Source organism: Schistocerca serialis, chromosome 8 (assembly GCF_023864345.2).
Source record: "Schistocerca serialis cubense isolate TAMUIC-IGC-003099 chromosome 8, iqSchSeri2.2, whole genome shotgun sequence".
In the NCBI taxonomy this organism is placed as follows: domain Eukaryota; kingdom Metazoa; phylum Arthropoda; class Insecta; order Orthoptera; family Acrididae; genus Schistocerca; species Schistocerca serialis.
In genome coordinates, this window is record NC_064645.1 from 272,850,980 (window position 1) to 272,866,501 (window position 15,522).

The following is a 15,522-nucleotide window of genomic DNA, read 5'->3' on the forward strand; positions in this document are numbered from 1 at the left end:
CCATCAAGAGAGAAAGGTATCTCTTACTGAATACTGCTGAAACAACGCATCAAAAAAATTACATTATCTAAGAATTCCACTGTATATCAGTCTGTGTTGATGTGACTAACAATCAGTTATCCAAAGGCAATGTGACTGTGATCAAAAGTAAACTCGGTGTCACAAGCCACTGCTGTCAATTTCCAAAATTTTGCTCTCAAAAGCGTTCTCAGAGCATTACCAAATTAATCAGATCATTTGTAGTCATTTATTTTGCCTGATATTATAATGGTGGTGATGAAAAAAAAAAAAACAGAACTGTATTTATTTAGTTCAAATACTGGACTCACTATAACTAAAGCACATGGAAAATTTCTTTCAAATTTTTATTTTCAAATGTTATTGCGTAAATGGAAATTCTACATTTTGTCATTTTACGTACAGTATATACATCAGTTAGTACAAAATGAGATGCATGATTTATGTTTACTTCGTAGCACTCCATTAAATTATTCACATTTGAAAATTTATCTTCCAGGGTCTTGCATATAATGAGTGATCATAGTTTTTCAAAATCAGTATATAGTTTATAAAGTTAAGAGTATTTTTGAACAAGCATATTCAGAACCTTTGTACCTAATCATATTGTGTCTAGCAATGTTTGGATAATCTTTTCAGCCATTATGCCTCAATTATCCCTTTTAAAAGTGTAGAATTTTAATTTCTGAGCACATGAATCATATTTGTACAATCTTGAAATAGTGTGTGTTCATCTGAGCTTTCTACATATAGAATGGAGACATACACTGAAAATTTGTTAACTGAAATTCAATGACCAGGTATAAGGAAGTGAAAGGTGTGGAAATGGAAGCTTGCTCATTGCATACAAAAGTATTTCTGCAATATGCTCACAATCTGATGTGTATCTGTGGACAAAAAGCTAATATTCTGAGCAATGGATACTTTTGTATTGGACTGCATTGATACACTTCTGTTAACTATTGAAGTGTAACATAATGCAGTGCAGTACATATTTATGTGCATGTTTGAATTTCTTCCTTTGTTCTGATACAGAATTAAACATATAATCAGATGAACATGATGATTTTTTTTATAAATTCAGTAAATGTGTTAAATGCGACATCACAGTTGCTTACAACAATTAAAATTCAGCCATTATATTATCTGTATTGATAACAGTACAGATTTTTTGCAGATAATTCTGACAATTTTAAGCATTCTGAAAGCTAAATAATGTACAGTCAATATCAGCAAACTGTATCGTAAGTTACTTCTTCCTTTAGCACTGCACTGCTCTCACTGCCACTATCAAACTGCACATAATAATAATCTTCTTTGAGTTTCTCTGCACCTCTGTGTTTCAGAAAATAAAAGTCTAGTTTTCTGACATCTCTAGAGGACGAATTCTTTGGCTCACATATTTCTGCATATATATTTTCTTCATCAATAGTATTCTCACCATTTTTAAAATTGTTTACTATTGCATCTGCAACATGAGAGTAAGGGAGGTCATCAGGTGAAAGTGACAGTCCAGATGATACCTCTTTGTTCCTTAAATTTGCATTTGGAGGTGGCAAGGGAGGACTCTGAATTCTTTGCTGTAGATGAGATGTAGATGCAGTACGACTTTGGCCAGATATTGCAGATGATACCTCAGGCTGATACATTGATGGGTAGTTTTTGTTGTTGATATATTGCTGAACCTTTGGAGATACGTGGTTATGGTGACAGCGATTTTCACTCGGTGGACCACTGTCGGGTGGTATTCGTGACTCGTTTCTCGGTGGCACAGCAGGAGGCAGGTTACGCCCTTCTTCTACCTTTGCATTTGCATTTCCATTATATGGCATGTAAGTAAATGATGCAGACTTCTTAGTTGCTTGTCTTGTTTTTATTTTCTCTGCCTTCTCCTTGGATGCTGGTAATGGTACTTGCAGTAAGGTCTCATTTGATGGAAATATATGATGTGTCACTTTAATTTGACGTCTCCAGCGATCACCATGTTCACGACAAAATGCAAGCACACCCTGGAGTAGAGGTGATTTGAACATTCGCATCTCTGTCTCGTGGTGCAGTAAAGGTCGTGACAGCAGAAACTGGGAGTCTGCATCGATTTCGAGGAACTTTGGCTGCATCTGGGATGTAAACTGTCCATGACAAGAGAGATCAGCATCTGGTGGCAGTGTACATGCCAGGATAACATCTTCCTGCTGGCAGCTTTCAAGCCAAAGATTGCCTGGAACATAAAAAATGGAACAATAACAAAATGATAGTTTAAATAGTAACTACTGTTGACAAATGCTTATAACTGTCTCAAGTCTAAAACCACTGATCATGAAAAATTCCTGGCAAGAGTGGTTAACATTAGATATTTTATTCATTTATTTATTCCTTCCTTTCATGTTGTAAGATAGAGTTTCACTCTGCACAGTGACACTAGTTTCTCTCATCTACAGTGAAAGTGTGTTGGGCATGGGAGACTGAGGGAACTTGGGCAGTGTGTCATTACATAAGGGACATGCCCAGCTACTACTGTACCAGTGCCTTGCTACATTGAGATTATTTGAAATAAAATACTATGACCCATAAGTAGGCTGCTGCTTACATTTCACTCCATCTAGGAACTGTATACTGTGGAATCACAAGGGCTGAAGATAAGCTGCCGAAACTGGAATATGGTGTACATATCAGGAAAAATGTAATGTCAAATGTATAATGGGCTGAAGAAGGCCAAATTGAGTGCCAGTCAGGATATGTCTTAGTCCAAAGAGACATACCAAGGAGGGTATGGAGGATTAGGATGTATTATTGATAAAAGATTGAAATGAAGATGCTGTATCTGAAGATCTGGCAAAAATAGTTCTAAAGATAACTATTAGAAATCGTACAAGTTTAATGCCTAATATCATTCCACACAGAGTAACAGGCTGAAAGTCTATAGACAGTGTTTAAAAAAATGAAAACCGAACTGTAGGAAAATTGTGGTTTATAATGTGAAAGTAATGATGAAGCTGAGGACTAAAAGAGATAGCATATTAAATACATTTATCAAGAGAAATCTAAATGGTTACTGGGTTTGGAAATAAAGAAATAGCATAGGGTACTGTGGACTTAATGTGACTCAACATTTTTGCTTTCCACAGCCTAATAAAACACGGAACTGAGTTAGCGAGACAATTAGTAATTAAACAGAAGTCCATATAATTAAGCACAAACAAAGAAGATAATCAAAACTGAAAATGAAGTAGTTGTTGGCTTAAATATTAGAAATAATACTGTAACCAACATTTTGTTGGAAACAAAATTTCAACAGAAACTTGATAAACAGAAGAAAATAAGAGCCTATTATTAGTCCAGTACTATAGAATTTGCAGAACTAACAATTTAGAAACATTTACAACAAGGATGTAAGTGATAGCTGAGATCCAACTAAAGCCTAATGTCTAACAAGAACCTACTACCAAGTGAGGTGGCACAATGGTTAGCACAATGGACTCACATTTGGGAGGATGACAGTTCAATCCTGTGTCTGACCAATCTGATTCAGGTTTTCTGTGATTTCCCTAAATCACTTCAGGCAAATGCTGGGGTGATTCCTTTGAAACGGCATGGCTGACTTTCTTCTCCATCCTTCCCTAATCCAATAGGACCAATGAACTTGCTGTTTGGTCCCCTCCCCCAAACTAACCAACTAACCAAATTCAGAGGCTCAATTTTCACTGTGAAACCTATGAATATTCTCTTATTCTAATGCCCCATTTATGAATGGAATGAAATGTGATTTATTAGTCTTATTACATACTGTATACAGATCATTGAATCTGTTGGGCAGGAGACACGTCAAGTTTACAAAAAGTATAATAATTTACAAAAGGTCTTTTTACACTGTTTTAAGAATGTTATCCATTATAGATGAACAGTTTGCAAGTATATCTAATAAAAATACATATAACACTACAATATATGTTACATAGTAACAGTTTACAGATTAATAGTCTCTGTTCAAAGTGTAAAACTGTCTTCCATGGGTTCTTCAATGATAAAATAACATTTTTCTCTAAAATGTTATGATGTAATCTTTTCAAAGAGCCAAAGACTGAAGAATTTCATATGGCTTTCTTCTGTCACAAATCAATTATTATGGACTGTTTTTATAGGACACAATGCTTATGATTTAGAGACAAAGTCTATCTCTTGAAAACATTTATTAGTTTTACTCTGTTTTTATGGAACCAAGATTCAAGTTTTCCTAGCACATTTTGTACACTATCTGTAATTTTTTTCTATAGTGTCGTTTTCTATCAGGACTGAGGTGTCATCTATGAACAGGACTGAATGAGCATTGATACTTAATGATAAATCATTGACATACAACAAAAACATGCATGAATGCAGTAATGAACCCTGTGGTACCCCTTAAACCCTTAGGAAATAGTTTTTCATTTGGAGTAGTACTTAACTGAGTTTAGTTTTAAAATAACTCATTTTTCAATCAGGTAGGAATTGAACCACTGTAATGCAGTATCCTTGATCCCAAAGCTCTTAAGTTTGTGGAGTTTTAATAAATGGTTAACTGAATTGAAGGATTTTGTGAGATCACAGAATATTCCTGAAATCTTTTTATTCTAGTCCAGTGAAGACCAGTTTTCTGAAATAATGGAAGGCTCCTTCAGCATTCCCTTTACTGTAATTTACACAAAACAGACAGTTGTAGGAAGCAAGGATTACACTCTATTTATTCAATGACACTGTTTTGAACAACATGAAGACTAAGATGTGGGTCTTCAAAGATTTCTTAAAAATTCATATACAGGGTGTTTATAAATGAATATCAGGGTTTTAACATTTTATAATATTTATTATATTAAACTTACAGTTATAAATGATATGTCAAATGAAATAGCAACTCAAACAGTTTTACCAAGCACCTTATAAATGTTCAGTGTGAGCACCATTTGTCACATGGCACACATCAAGTCTATAGCCGAGTTCTTCGCAAACGTTGATAAGTGTGTCTTCAGTGATTGTAGCAACATATGCTTCAATCCAGTTTCTTAATTCAGGGAGGTCTGCTGGTAGCGGAGCCACATACACACAATCCTTGATGAAGCCTCAAAGGAATGCATGGCGTTAGGTCGGGTGAATGTGGAGGTCATGCAAAGCAAGCCCTGTCATTGGGCCCCTTGTGGCCTATCCAGCACTTGGCTATAGACTTGATGTACGCCGTGCGACAAATGGTGCTCACATTGAACATTTATAAGGTTCTTGGTAAAACTGTTTTAGTTGCTCTTTCATTTGACGTATCATTTATAACTGTAAGTTTAACGTAATAAATATTATAAACCATTAAAACCCCGATATTCATTTATAAACACCCTGTAGTTTACAAGATGCAATGAAAAACTGTTGAGATTATGAGAATGAATGTGTTTCTGAAATGTTGTCAAAAGATGAAGACAAAGACAACTGACACATAAAAAGCAAGAAACACTTGGGAATGATTGAATAATGGTAGAGATGAGAAGACCAGAGAGAGATGTGGAGAAAGAAAAATTTGCAGAATCATTCTGACACAATATACATATTAAGACAAGACCTGATATTTGGAACAACTGTATAAAGCCATTCATTTACAAGGAGAGGAAAGCTCTTTAGGCTTTTGTTATTGGTATAAAAGCAGACACCCAACTTACTTTGTACATTACAAGCTTTAGCTTCACTATCAGCACTTTGTGGAAACGTTACTCCCATTAATTGCAGAAATATAAGTTTTTGTTGTCCACAATCTGAAATTTGGTTTGAACACTGTAGTGCTTTTTTAGGCATGGTTCTAATGGGTATGGTATGTCTTTGTTTCCCTCTCATTTTGAACTGATTTACGCAGCCAGATACAAGGGGACCTTTGGATCAGTAATACTCTGAACCATGGTACAGCTACACATTTTTCACAGAGGTGAAAGGAGCAATAACTGACAGAAAAAAATCCCAAGACCAATGGAGGATTGGATTCTGAGCCTTAGGATTTGCAATTTGAGACACTTACTCACTTGGCACTGAGCCACAATCTCTATATATAAAAGGCAATGTCCTGACTGACTGACTCATCACTGCCCAGCCCAAATTGCTAAGGATACAAAGCTGAAACTTGGGGAAGGTGTAGAGTTTATGCTGTAGGCATAGTTTAAGAAAGGATTTTTCGAAATTCCAACCCCAAGGAGATGAAATAGGGGATGAAGGGTTTTTTGGAGAATGTCGCTATTAAGGCAATTTTGAAGCTAGATCTACAAAAATTGGTATTAGGTTTCTCAGTCAGAAATAAAGAAATATGTTTTTCAGCATTTTTTAAAATTTTACCCTATGGGGATGAAATAGTGGGTGGAAGCTTTTTTTTGGAAACATATCATTATTAAAGAACTACTAAAGTATTTTTAAAGCAACATCAATGTTGTTGTTGTTGTGGTCATCAGTCCTGAGACTGGTTTGATGCAGCTCTCCATGCTACACTATCCTGTGCAAGCTTCTTCATCTCCCAGTACCTACTGCAGCCTACATCATTCTGAATCTGCTAAGTGTATTCATCTCTTGGTCTCCCTCTACGATTTTTACCCTCCACACTGCCCTCTAATACTAAATTGGTGATCCCTTGATGCCTCAGAACATGTCCTACCAACCGACCCCTTCTTCTAGTCAAGTTGTGCCACAAACTCCTCTTCTCCCCAATCCTATTCAATACCTCCTCATTAGTTATGTGATCCACCCATCTAATCTTCAGCATTCTTCTGTAGCACCACATTTCGAAAGCTTCTATTCTCTTCTTGTCCAAACTATTTATCGTCCATGTTTCACTTCCATACATGGCTACACTCCATACAAATACTTTCAGAAACGACTTCCTGACACTTAAATCTATACTCGGTGTTAACAAATTTCTCTTCTTCAGAAACGCTTTCCTTGCCATTGCCAGTGTACATTTTATATCCTCTCTACTTTGACCATCATGAGTTATTTTGCTCCCCAAATAGCAAAACTCCTTTACTAATTTAAGTGTCTCATTTCCTAATCTAATTCCCTCTGCATCACCCAACTTAATTCGACTACATTCCATTATCCTCGTTTTTCTTTTGTTGATGTTCATCTTATACCTCCTTTCAAGATACTGTTCATTCCGTTCAACTGCTCTTCCAAGTCCTTTGCTGTGTCTGACAGAATTACTATGTCATGGGTGAACCTCAAAGTTTTTATTTCTTCTCCATGGATTTTAATACTTACTCCGAATTTTTCTTTTGTTTCCTTTACTGCTTGCTCAATATACAGATTGAATAACATCGGGGAGAGGCTACAACCCTGTCTCACTCCCTTCCTAATCACTGCTTTCCTTTCATGTCCCTCGACTCTTATAACTGCCATCTGGCTTCTGTACAGACTGTAAATAGCCTTTTGCTCCCTGTATTTTACCCCCGCCACCTTCAGAATTTGAAAGAGAGTATTCCAGTCAACATTGTCAAAAGCTTTCTCCAAGTCTACAAATGCTAAAATTTTAGGTTTGCCTTTTCTTAATCTAGCTTCTAAGATAAGTCGTAGGGTCAGTATTGCCTTATGTGTTCCCATATTTCTACGGAATCCAAACTGATCTTCCCCAAGGTCGGCTTCTACCAGTTTTTCCATTTGTCTGTAAAGAATTCGCATTAGTAATTTGCAGCCGCGACTCATTAAACTGATAGTTCAGTACTTTTCACATCTGTCAATGCCTGCTTTCTTTGGGGTTGGAATTATTATATTCTTCTTGAAGTATGAGGGTATTTCACCTGTCTCATACATTTTGCTCACCAGTTGGTAGAGTTTTGTCAGGACTGGCTCTCCCAAGGCTGTCAGTAGTTCTAATGGAATGTTGTCTACACCCGGGGCCTTGTTTCGACTTAGGTCTTTCAGTGCTCTATCAAACGCTTCACGCAGTATCATATCTCCCATTTCATCTTCATCTACATCCTATTCCCTTTGTATAACATTGCTCTCAAGTACATCGCCCTTGTATAGTCCCTCTATATAATCCTTCCACCTTTCTGCTTTCCCTTCTTTGCTTAGAACTGGGTTTCCATCTGAGCTCTTGATATTCATACAAGTGGTTCTCTTTTCTCCAAAGGTCTCTTTAATTTTCCTGTAGGCAGTATCTATCTTACCCCTAGTAAGACAAGCCTCTACATCCTTACATTTGTCCTCTAGCTATGCCTGCTTAGCCATTTTGCACTCATTTTTCTGACGTTTGTATTCCTTTTTGCCTGCTTCATTTACTGCATTTTTATATTTTCTCCTTTCATCAATTAAATTCAATATTTATTCTGTCACCCAAGGATTTCTACTAGCCCTCACCTTTTTACCTACTTGCTCCTCTGCTGCCTTCACTACTTCATCCCTCAAAGCTACCCATTCTTCTTCTACTGTATTTCTTTCCCCCATTCTTGTCAATTGTTCCCTTATGCTCTCCCTGAAACTCTGTACAACCTCTGGTTTAGTCAGTTTATCCAGGTCCCATCTCCTTAAATTCCCACCTTTTTGCAGTTTCTTCAGTTTTAATCTACAATTCATAACCAATAGATTGTGGTCAGAGTCCATATCGGCCCCTGGAAATGTCTTACAATTTAGAACCTGGTTCCTGAATCTCTGTCTTACCATTATATAATCTATCTGGAACCTGTCAGTATCTCCAGGCTTCTTCCATGTATACAACCTTCTTTTATGATTCTTGAACCAAGTGTTAGCTATGATTTAGTTGTGCTCTGTGCAAAATTCTAACAGGCAGCTTCCTCTTTCATTTCTTACTCCCAATCCATATTCACCTACTATGTTTCCTTCTCATCCTTTTCCTATTATCGAATTCCAGTCACCCGTGACTATTAAATTTTCGTCTCCCTTCACTATCTGAATAATTCAATAAATATTGGTATTTGATTCCTCAGTTACATATAAAAAAATATGTGTTTCATTGTTTCTGGAAATTGAATCCCTAAGGGGGTGAAATAGGGACTAAATTTTTTTGTTTAAATTTTTTATTGTGAAAGGTTTTTAAGTTTAAATCTATGAAAATTTAAATTCGGCTTCTGAATTAGAAATAAAAAATTACATGTTTCACTGTTTTTGGAAATTCAATCCCTATGGGGGTAAAGGGGGTAGATACAAGTTTTTATGGAAATATTTCACTGTGCAAACATTTTTGAAGCTAGTTCTATGAAAATTTGTATTTGGCTTCTCTGTTAGAAACAAAACATATCCGTTTTGGAAATTCAACCCCTAAGGGGGTGAAAATGAAGGTGACATATTTTATGAAAATATTTTACTGTGAAACTCTGTTTAAAGCTAAATATATGAAAATTGGTGTTTGGCTTCTCAGAGATGAATAAATACGTGTTTCATTGTTTTTGGAAATTCAACCCCTAAGGGGGGTGAAATAGGGTCAGACTAATTCACTGATTCATCATTGCCCAGCCCAAACCACTAAGGATACAAACTTGAAGTTTGGAGAGGGTGTGGATCTTATACTGTAGGAATCATTTAAGAAGGGGTTGTCTGAAATTCCATTCTCAAGTGACAGAAATAAGGGATGAAAAACTTTTTGAAAGTGGGTCACTATTAAGGGAATTTTGAAGGTAGACCTATGAAAACTGGTATTTGGTTTCACATTCAGAAAATAAAAAATACATGTTTCAGCATTTTTGGAAATTTGATCACTAAGGGGGAAAATAGTGGGTGGAAAATGTTTTTGAAAATATATCATTATTAAAGGACTACTAAAGTATTTTTAAAGCTAGGTCTACGGACTTTGATATTTGACTTCTTGGTTACAAACAAAAGATTTGTGTTCAGTTTTCTCAAAGTTGAATCCCTAAGTGGGTGAAATATGTTATTAATAGATTTTATTATGAAAGAGTTTTTAAGACTAAATCTATGAAAATTTAAATTCAGATTCTCAGTTAGGGGGAAAAAAAAATGTTTCAGTGTTTTTGGAAATTCAACTCCTATGGTGCTAAAAGGGGTGGATGAAAGTTTTTGTGGAAATATTTCATTGTGCAAGAGTTTTTGAAGCTAGAGCTATGAAAATTTGTATTTTGGAAATTCAAACCCTAAGGGGGTGAAATAGATGGTGAAATATTTTATGAAAATATTTTATTGCAAAAGCACGTTAAAAGGTAAATCTTTGAAAATTGGTGTTTGGTTTCTCAGTCAGGGATGAAATTTAAACCCTGAGGGAATGAAACAGGGTCAGACTCATCACCACCCTGCCCTGCCCTACTGCCAGGACAAAAACTTGAAGTTTGGAGAGGGCGTGGATCTTATTTTGTAGGCGCTGTTTAAGAAGGGATTGTCTGAACTTCCACTCCTACGGGGATGAAATAGGGGAAGAAAGGCTTTTTGAAAGTACATTGCTATTAAGGGAATTTTGAGGCTAGAACTATGAAAACTGGTATTTAGTTTTCCAGTCAAAAAATAAAAAAATAAATATGTTTCAGCATTTTGAATTTTCGGGAATTCAACCACTAAGGAGGTAAAATAGTGGGTGAAGGTTTTTTTTAAAATAAATAATTACTAAAGAACTGCTAAAGGATTTGTAAGGCTACATCAGTGACACTTGGTGTTCAACTTCACAGTTAGAAATATTAAAAAAATTAGTTATTACAGTGTTTCTGTAAATTCAGCCCCTAAGGGAGTGCAATAGGGGATGAAAATTTTTAAGAAAATATTTTGTTATAATAAAAATTTTGAAGCTAAATTTATGAAAATTGCTATTTCACTTCCAAGGTCTGATTGACAAAAACTTTGGACTCCAGCTAGCAGAATCACTTTTTGGTCACAAGTACATTTGGAAAAGACAGTGCTCATTTGGCCTTAATTATCACGAAAAGCTTAGAAGATGTTGCAATATTTGAACAACATAAAAATTTGATTAAATAAAAACAAAAAAATCTCTGCAAGCCATACAGTCCATGTGAGCGAAGCATCAAGTGCTAAGCTAGTGTTAAAATATGCTAAACATGAGAACACTGGCATACACAGTAATAAGTAATCCATTGGATGTATTGCTTAAAAAATGAAATTTGTCTCCATCTGCAATTGAACAATGAGTCATCTTTGTTATAGGCTGGATCATTGTATCTGCTATCTGACAAGGAAGATCTTCTTGTCTTTGGCTTTGTTAGGTTTGTTTCTCATATCCAATGCTGGCATTAAGAAGTCACATTCCCAACGTACAAATTAATATTCAGAAACTATGAATTAGATGGTGTTTTAACCCACACATATTATAAAAATGGATGTCTGTATGTGTGTACATGCCACACATTCTCCTAAACCACTTGACTGATTTCCACTAAACTTTTTACACATATCCCTTAATGCCACATAACAATAGCTGTGGGGATAAGAGCTACCTAACTATAATAGTTCAGGAGATGTAACATCACAAACAATTAGATGTGTTAAATCTGCTGCATCATGCGTGACATTTAAATTTATTACTTCTTCCCTACTGGCTCTATTTGTAACATATTTTACTTACAGTATCCACATATGCTGCTGAATACACCTACACAAATATATCTTTGTAATACACGCATTTCACGATATATGACAAAACACTGAGATGCATGAAAAAATGTCACATCATGCATGAAGTTTTAATACATTTATTGTTTACTACTATGACACTCCTGCAGTGAGTCAACTTAACAAAATGCCTGGCATCTGGCAGTGCTTTTAACAGCTTTCAACTGGAAAGCACAAATGGATGTAGGCAAAAGCAATAGCTGTCTACAGAACTGTGAAGAGGCATTGCCACAGAGACATTTACAAAATCGTGTTGTTGATTTGTGAAGCAGTTGCATCCAGTGTACAGAAACTGTCTGGGATCTTTCTACAACTGTTTCATACTTTCAAAAGCATTTTCATGGAAAGATGGAAATGAATTTTTACAATATTACACTATGAACACGGTTAATTTCTTGTTTTTGTCTCTAATAGAAAGTTGGCAAAATGAATACCCAGGCAATGCAAGTTCTGTCAGCTAGTAACTTAATAAGAAGCATATATTATTTTGTACCGTGATTCGTTTTTTAAAGTATAATCGGCAAATTGACTGATTAATTATACATGTCATGTGCAATAATTTCTTCAGTGTGCATGGTTCTCTGTAAATTGAATTGCTATTGCATACTGTAGTACAATTTCAGTTTGATATGCTATTAAAATAATTTTTTGGTGCTTATGTTAAAGTTTCTAAAGAAAGAATAAGTTGCATGTGATGATTTATGTCTTTGCTGCATGAAAGTTCTAACAAAAAGACCCACTTTCCCAAAAAATTAAAAATAAATTAAAAATCAGGTCACTATGAACAATATCATTGATTACACCATATAGGCTGCATATTGTGGTCAGCATATTATAGGAAGGTCTTCCGGCTTAACACCATTTCTGTGTACTTGCTTCATCACTACTACAACTACACTGTAAATGTCTTTGTGAGTTAATAGGATATTTAGTGTCAGTACCTGTAAAACCAGCAGGTAAAGGTGATGGCAATGGTCCTGCCACAAGGCACACTCTGATTGGGAACTGTCCGTCCCTGAGCAGGTGTGAGAGCTGAGACACGATGTGCGTCTCATCCAAACCAGACACTGCATACAGCTGACCAGTTGTTGTCAATGGGATGAACACCACCTGCAGGAAACATTCAACCATGTCAAGAGTATGGGTGCAAAATGACATTTATTAACCATCTGGGAAAAAATATTTGCTGCAACACAAAAACATTACACATGGTTCCAGTCACAAATTGCTGAGCTTTTTTTTTTTTTTTAAGTTTCCTCTGCCTTCATTTCATTCATTGAATAATCAAACATAGGCTAAGTTGTGTGTTTGATTTATAGTACTCCTTTTTTTAGGGTGGCTGTCATGGTAAATTTAAAAAGGAGCTTGGCTGCTGTACTTGCAACATTCTTAAAATAAGCCCCCAAAGCTAGTTTTCAGCAATTATTCACTAGAATGAAATCCTTATAAAAACAGAGACAAAAATGGTGGTTGGTTTGATTTTGTGATTGTAAGAACTCACTGGTAATTTTCCTCCACTGTGAAACATTTTAGATCATTGTAATGTTGCAAATGTTAAAATTTCTTTTCCTGAAGTCATTTCATGCTTTCCATTTTCTCATATTTGTGTCAACGTATATTACGTTAGAATCTAAATCTATGTTAGAGAAAAACTCTTGTTTCTCTTGTTGCCTTTATAAACCTTTTGCTTTCTCTTTCTCTTTCTTTGTTCTCTTTGGCGAGTTGAAAAAGATAATTCAGTAGTACAAGAGGGAGAAATTTAAACAGAGCTAGTATAACGAAAAAGAAGACACAAACAGTGCCATGAAAAAAATAGTAATAGATTGTAAAACAGGATGTGAAAACAAATCTCAAAAACCTTTGAAAATAGCAAATATAAATTTAGTGTTAAAACGTGAGAGAGGAGGTTCACAGGGAGATAGAGGAAATAAAGATATTAAAATGAGAGTATGCAATAAACAGTAGAATTGATTTCAATTTGCACTGGGGATTGGTAGTGGATGGAGGAATCAAAATTACCCATGTGGTGACACAAGCACTAGTGCCCTGCAACCAGTCCTGGAGAATGTTTCATGCATCAGGTAAGTTGTAATTGCCTGAGGTGCTTCAGCCTGGTTGTTAGACTGTCAGTGATCATTATTATTTGTGTATTTATGACCACAATTCCGAATTAACATTAGTATATCTGAATGGGAAAATTTGTCCTTCCAGTTATCACTGAAATTTCTGAAAACATTTTGGTGACATTTTTGTTTTATTTACCATACAATATCCAGATCTATTTGTGCATCTTAGCAGGGATTTCTCTCAGAAGCACAATGACTTCAGCACTCATGAACAGCGGACTGATTTCTACAGTGAACCACAAAAAGTTGAATAATAATTAATCTGTCTTTAACAGAACTGAGTTGTTTGGAAATAGTTCCAATGAAGTGACACCTTTTCAATTTCCTGAAACCTGTTAATAAAGTTTTATCTAGCAATTTTAACTAACCTGGTTCTTATCATCAAGGCACTGGGCATATTTGTCTCCTTTGCTGCTGGCTCGTCCAATGAGAGGCAGTGAAAGGCGCTTATTATTGTGCACTTGGACATTGTTTACATCTTCAAAAACAGCCAACAGTTTAATGGCGTGACCAGCTCGTACACTTGTCTTCAGATATTGCATCTTCTTGTTTACTGATTCCTGCTGGATCTCTGCAAACAATATTACAATGCATTAAGTCATTACAAGTATTTACAGCTTATCATGCAAAGCTGCACGTTTATATGTATTTAAGAATATATCAATCACAACTTGGAGACAAGATTTACAGTAAACACAACGCAAAAAAGAAAAGTTTGCAACAACATGCTAAAAAGTAGCCCAATAATTTTATAGCCACAATTTTTCTGATTACAATTTTTAAATTTTATTTCATTCAAAATGGTTTTATAGAAAACTTAAAATCTGTCCTAAGAAATATGGCTCAATATTTGTGCTTATTTTATGCTTTTTTCTCAGTGTATAAACAAAATTAAATCTTCAGAACATGGCTTTAATTTGCTGTAACACACCATATATTATTTGTAAATAACAAAATGGATCAGCAGTGATTTAAATATTTCATCACCATTTGTGTATCCTGCCAAAATTGTTACTATGTAAGGTGTGAGTGCTTTGTTGGGAGAAGAGTTCTAACTCTGAACAAGTTTTGTTAACATTTGTATTGGAAGTTATGTGCTGTGAACTTTTTGTATTGGAAGGGTTGCTACAGGAGTGTTCATAATTCCTTAAATAACTCAATGGGTTAAACAGTACTTCATATCTAACTGAATTCTGAGTAAGCTACTATGGAACCAAATGAATCATTATTTATTATAAAAATCATATGCAGTCATAAAACTAAAGCAAACAGATTATTGGCAGTAGAAATGACTAAGTTCCAATCATATTTAGTTGAATCTTTTCCCCCAACATAATACACAGTTTATTCTGATCTGTTAAAATTATAGAAGAAGTAAATTTGAACTAAGGGCACAAGGTAGTGTGGTGTCACTGCCAGACACCACACTTGCTAGGTGGTAGCCTTTAAATCGGCCGCGGTCCGTTAGTATACGTCGGACCCGCGTGTCGCCACTATCAGTGATTGCAGACCGAGCACCGCCACACGGCAGGTCTAGAGAGACTTCCTAGCACTCGCCCCAGTTGTACAAGCAACTTTGCTAGCGATGGTTCACTGACAAAATACGTTCTCATTTGCCGAGATGATAGTTAGCATAGCCTTCAGCTACGTCATTTGCTACGACCTAGCAAGGTGCCATTATCAGTTGCTATTGATATTGTAAAGAATGTACAGACAAGAGGTACGTTCAACGTTAATGGATTAAAGTCAAGTATTCTACCAGTTACCTCCTTTTTTCTAAGTTCTAATTAGCTTGTCCTGT

The 15,522-nt window shown here is 35.6% G+C and overlaps 1 protein-coding gene across 3 annotated transcripts in view; it reads right to left on the minus strand.

The window, feature by feature from the left end:
- Positions 1-351: 351 nt before the first annotated feature.
- Positions 352-15,522, minus strand: part of LOC126416382 (uncharacterized) — an 822,286-nt gene continuing 807,115 nt past the window's right edge. For all 3 annotated transcript variants that reach the window (XM_050084062.1, XM_050084061.1, XM_050084063.1), the window contains 3 exons: positions 14,090-14,292; positions 12,537-12,705; positions 352-2,236 (listed from right to left, as the gene is read on the minus strand). In XM_050084062.1, the coding sequence (XP_049940019.1) occupies positions 1,248-2,236; positions 12,537-12,705; positions 14,090-14,292 (1,361 nt within the window). In that variant the 3' untranslated portion in view covers positions 352-1,247. The remainder of the gene's footprint in view (positions 2,237-12,536; positions 12,706-14,089; positions 14,293-15,522) is intronic.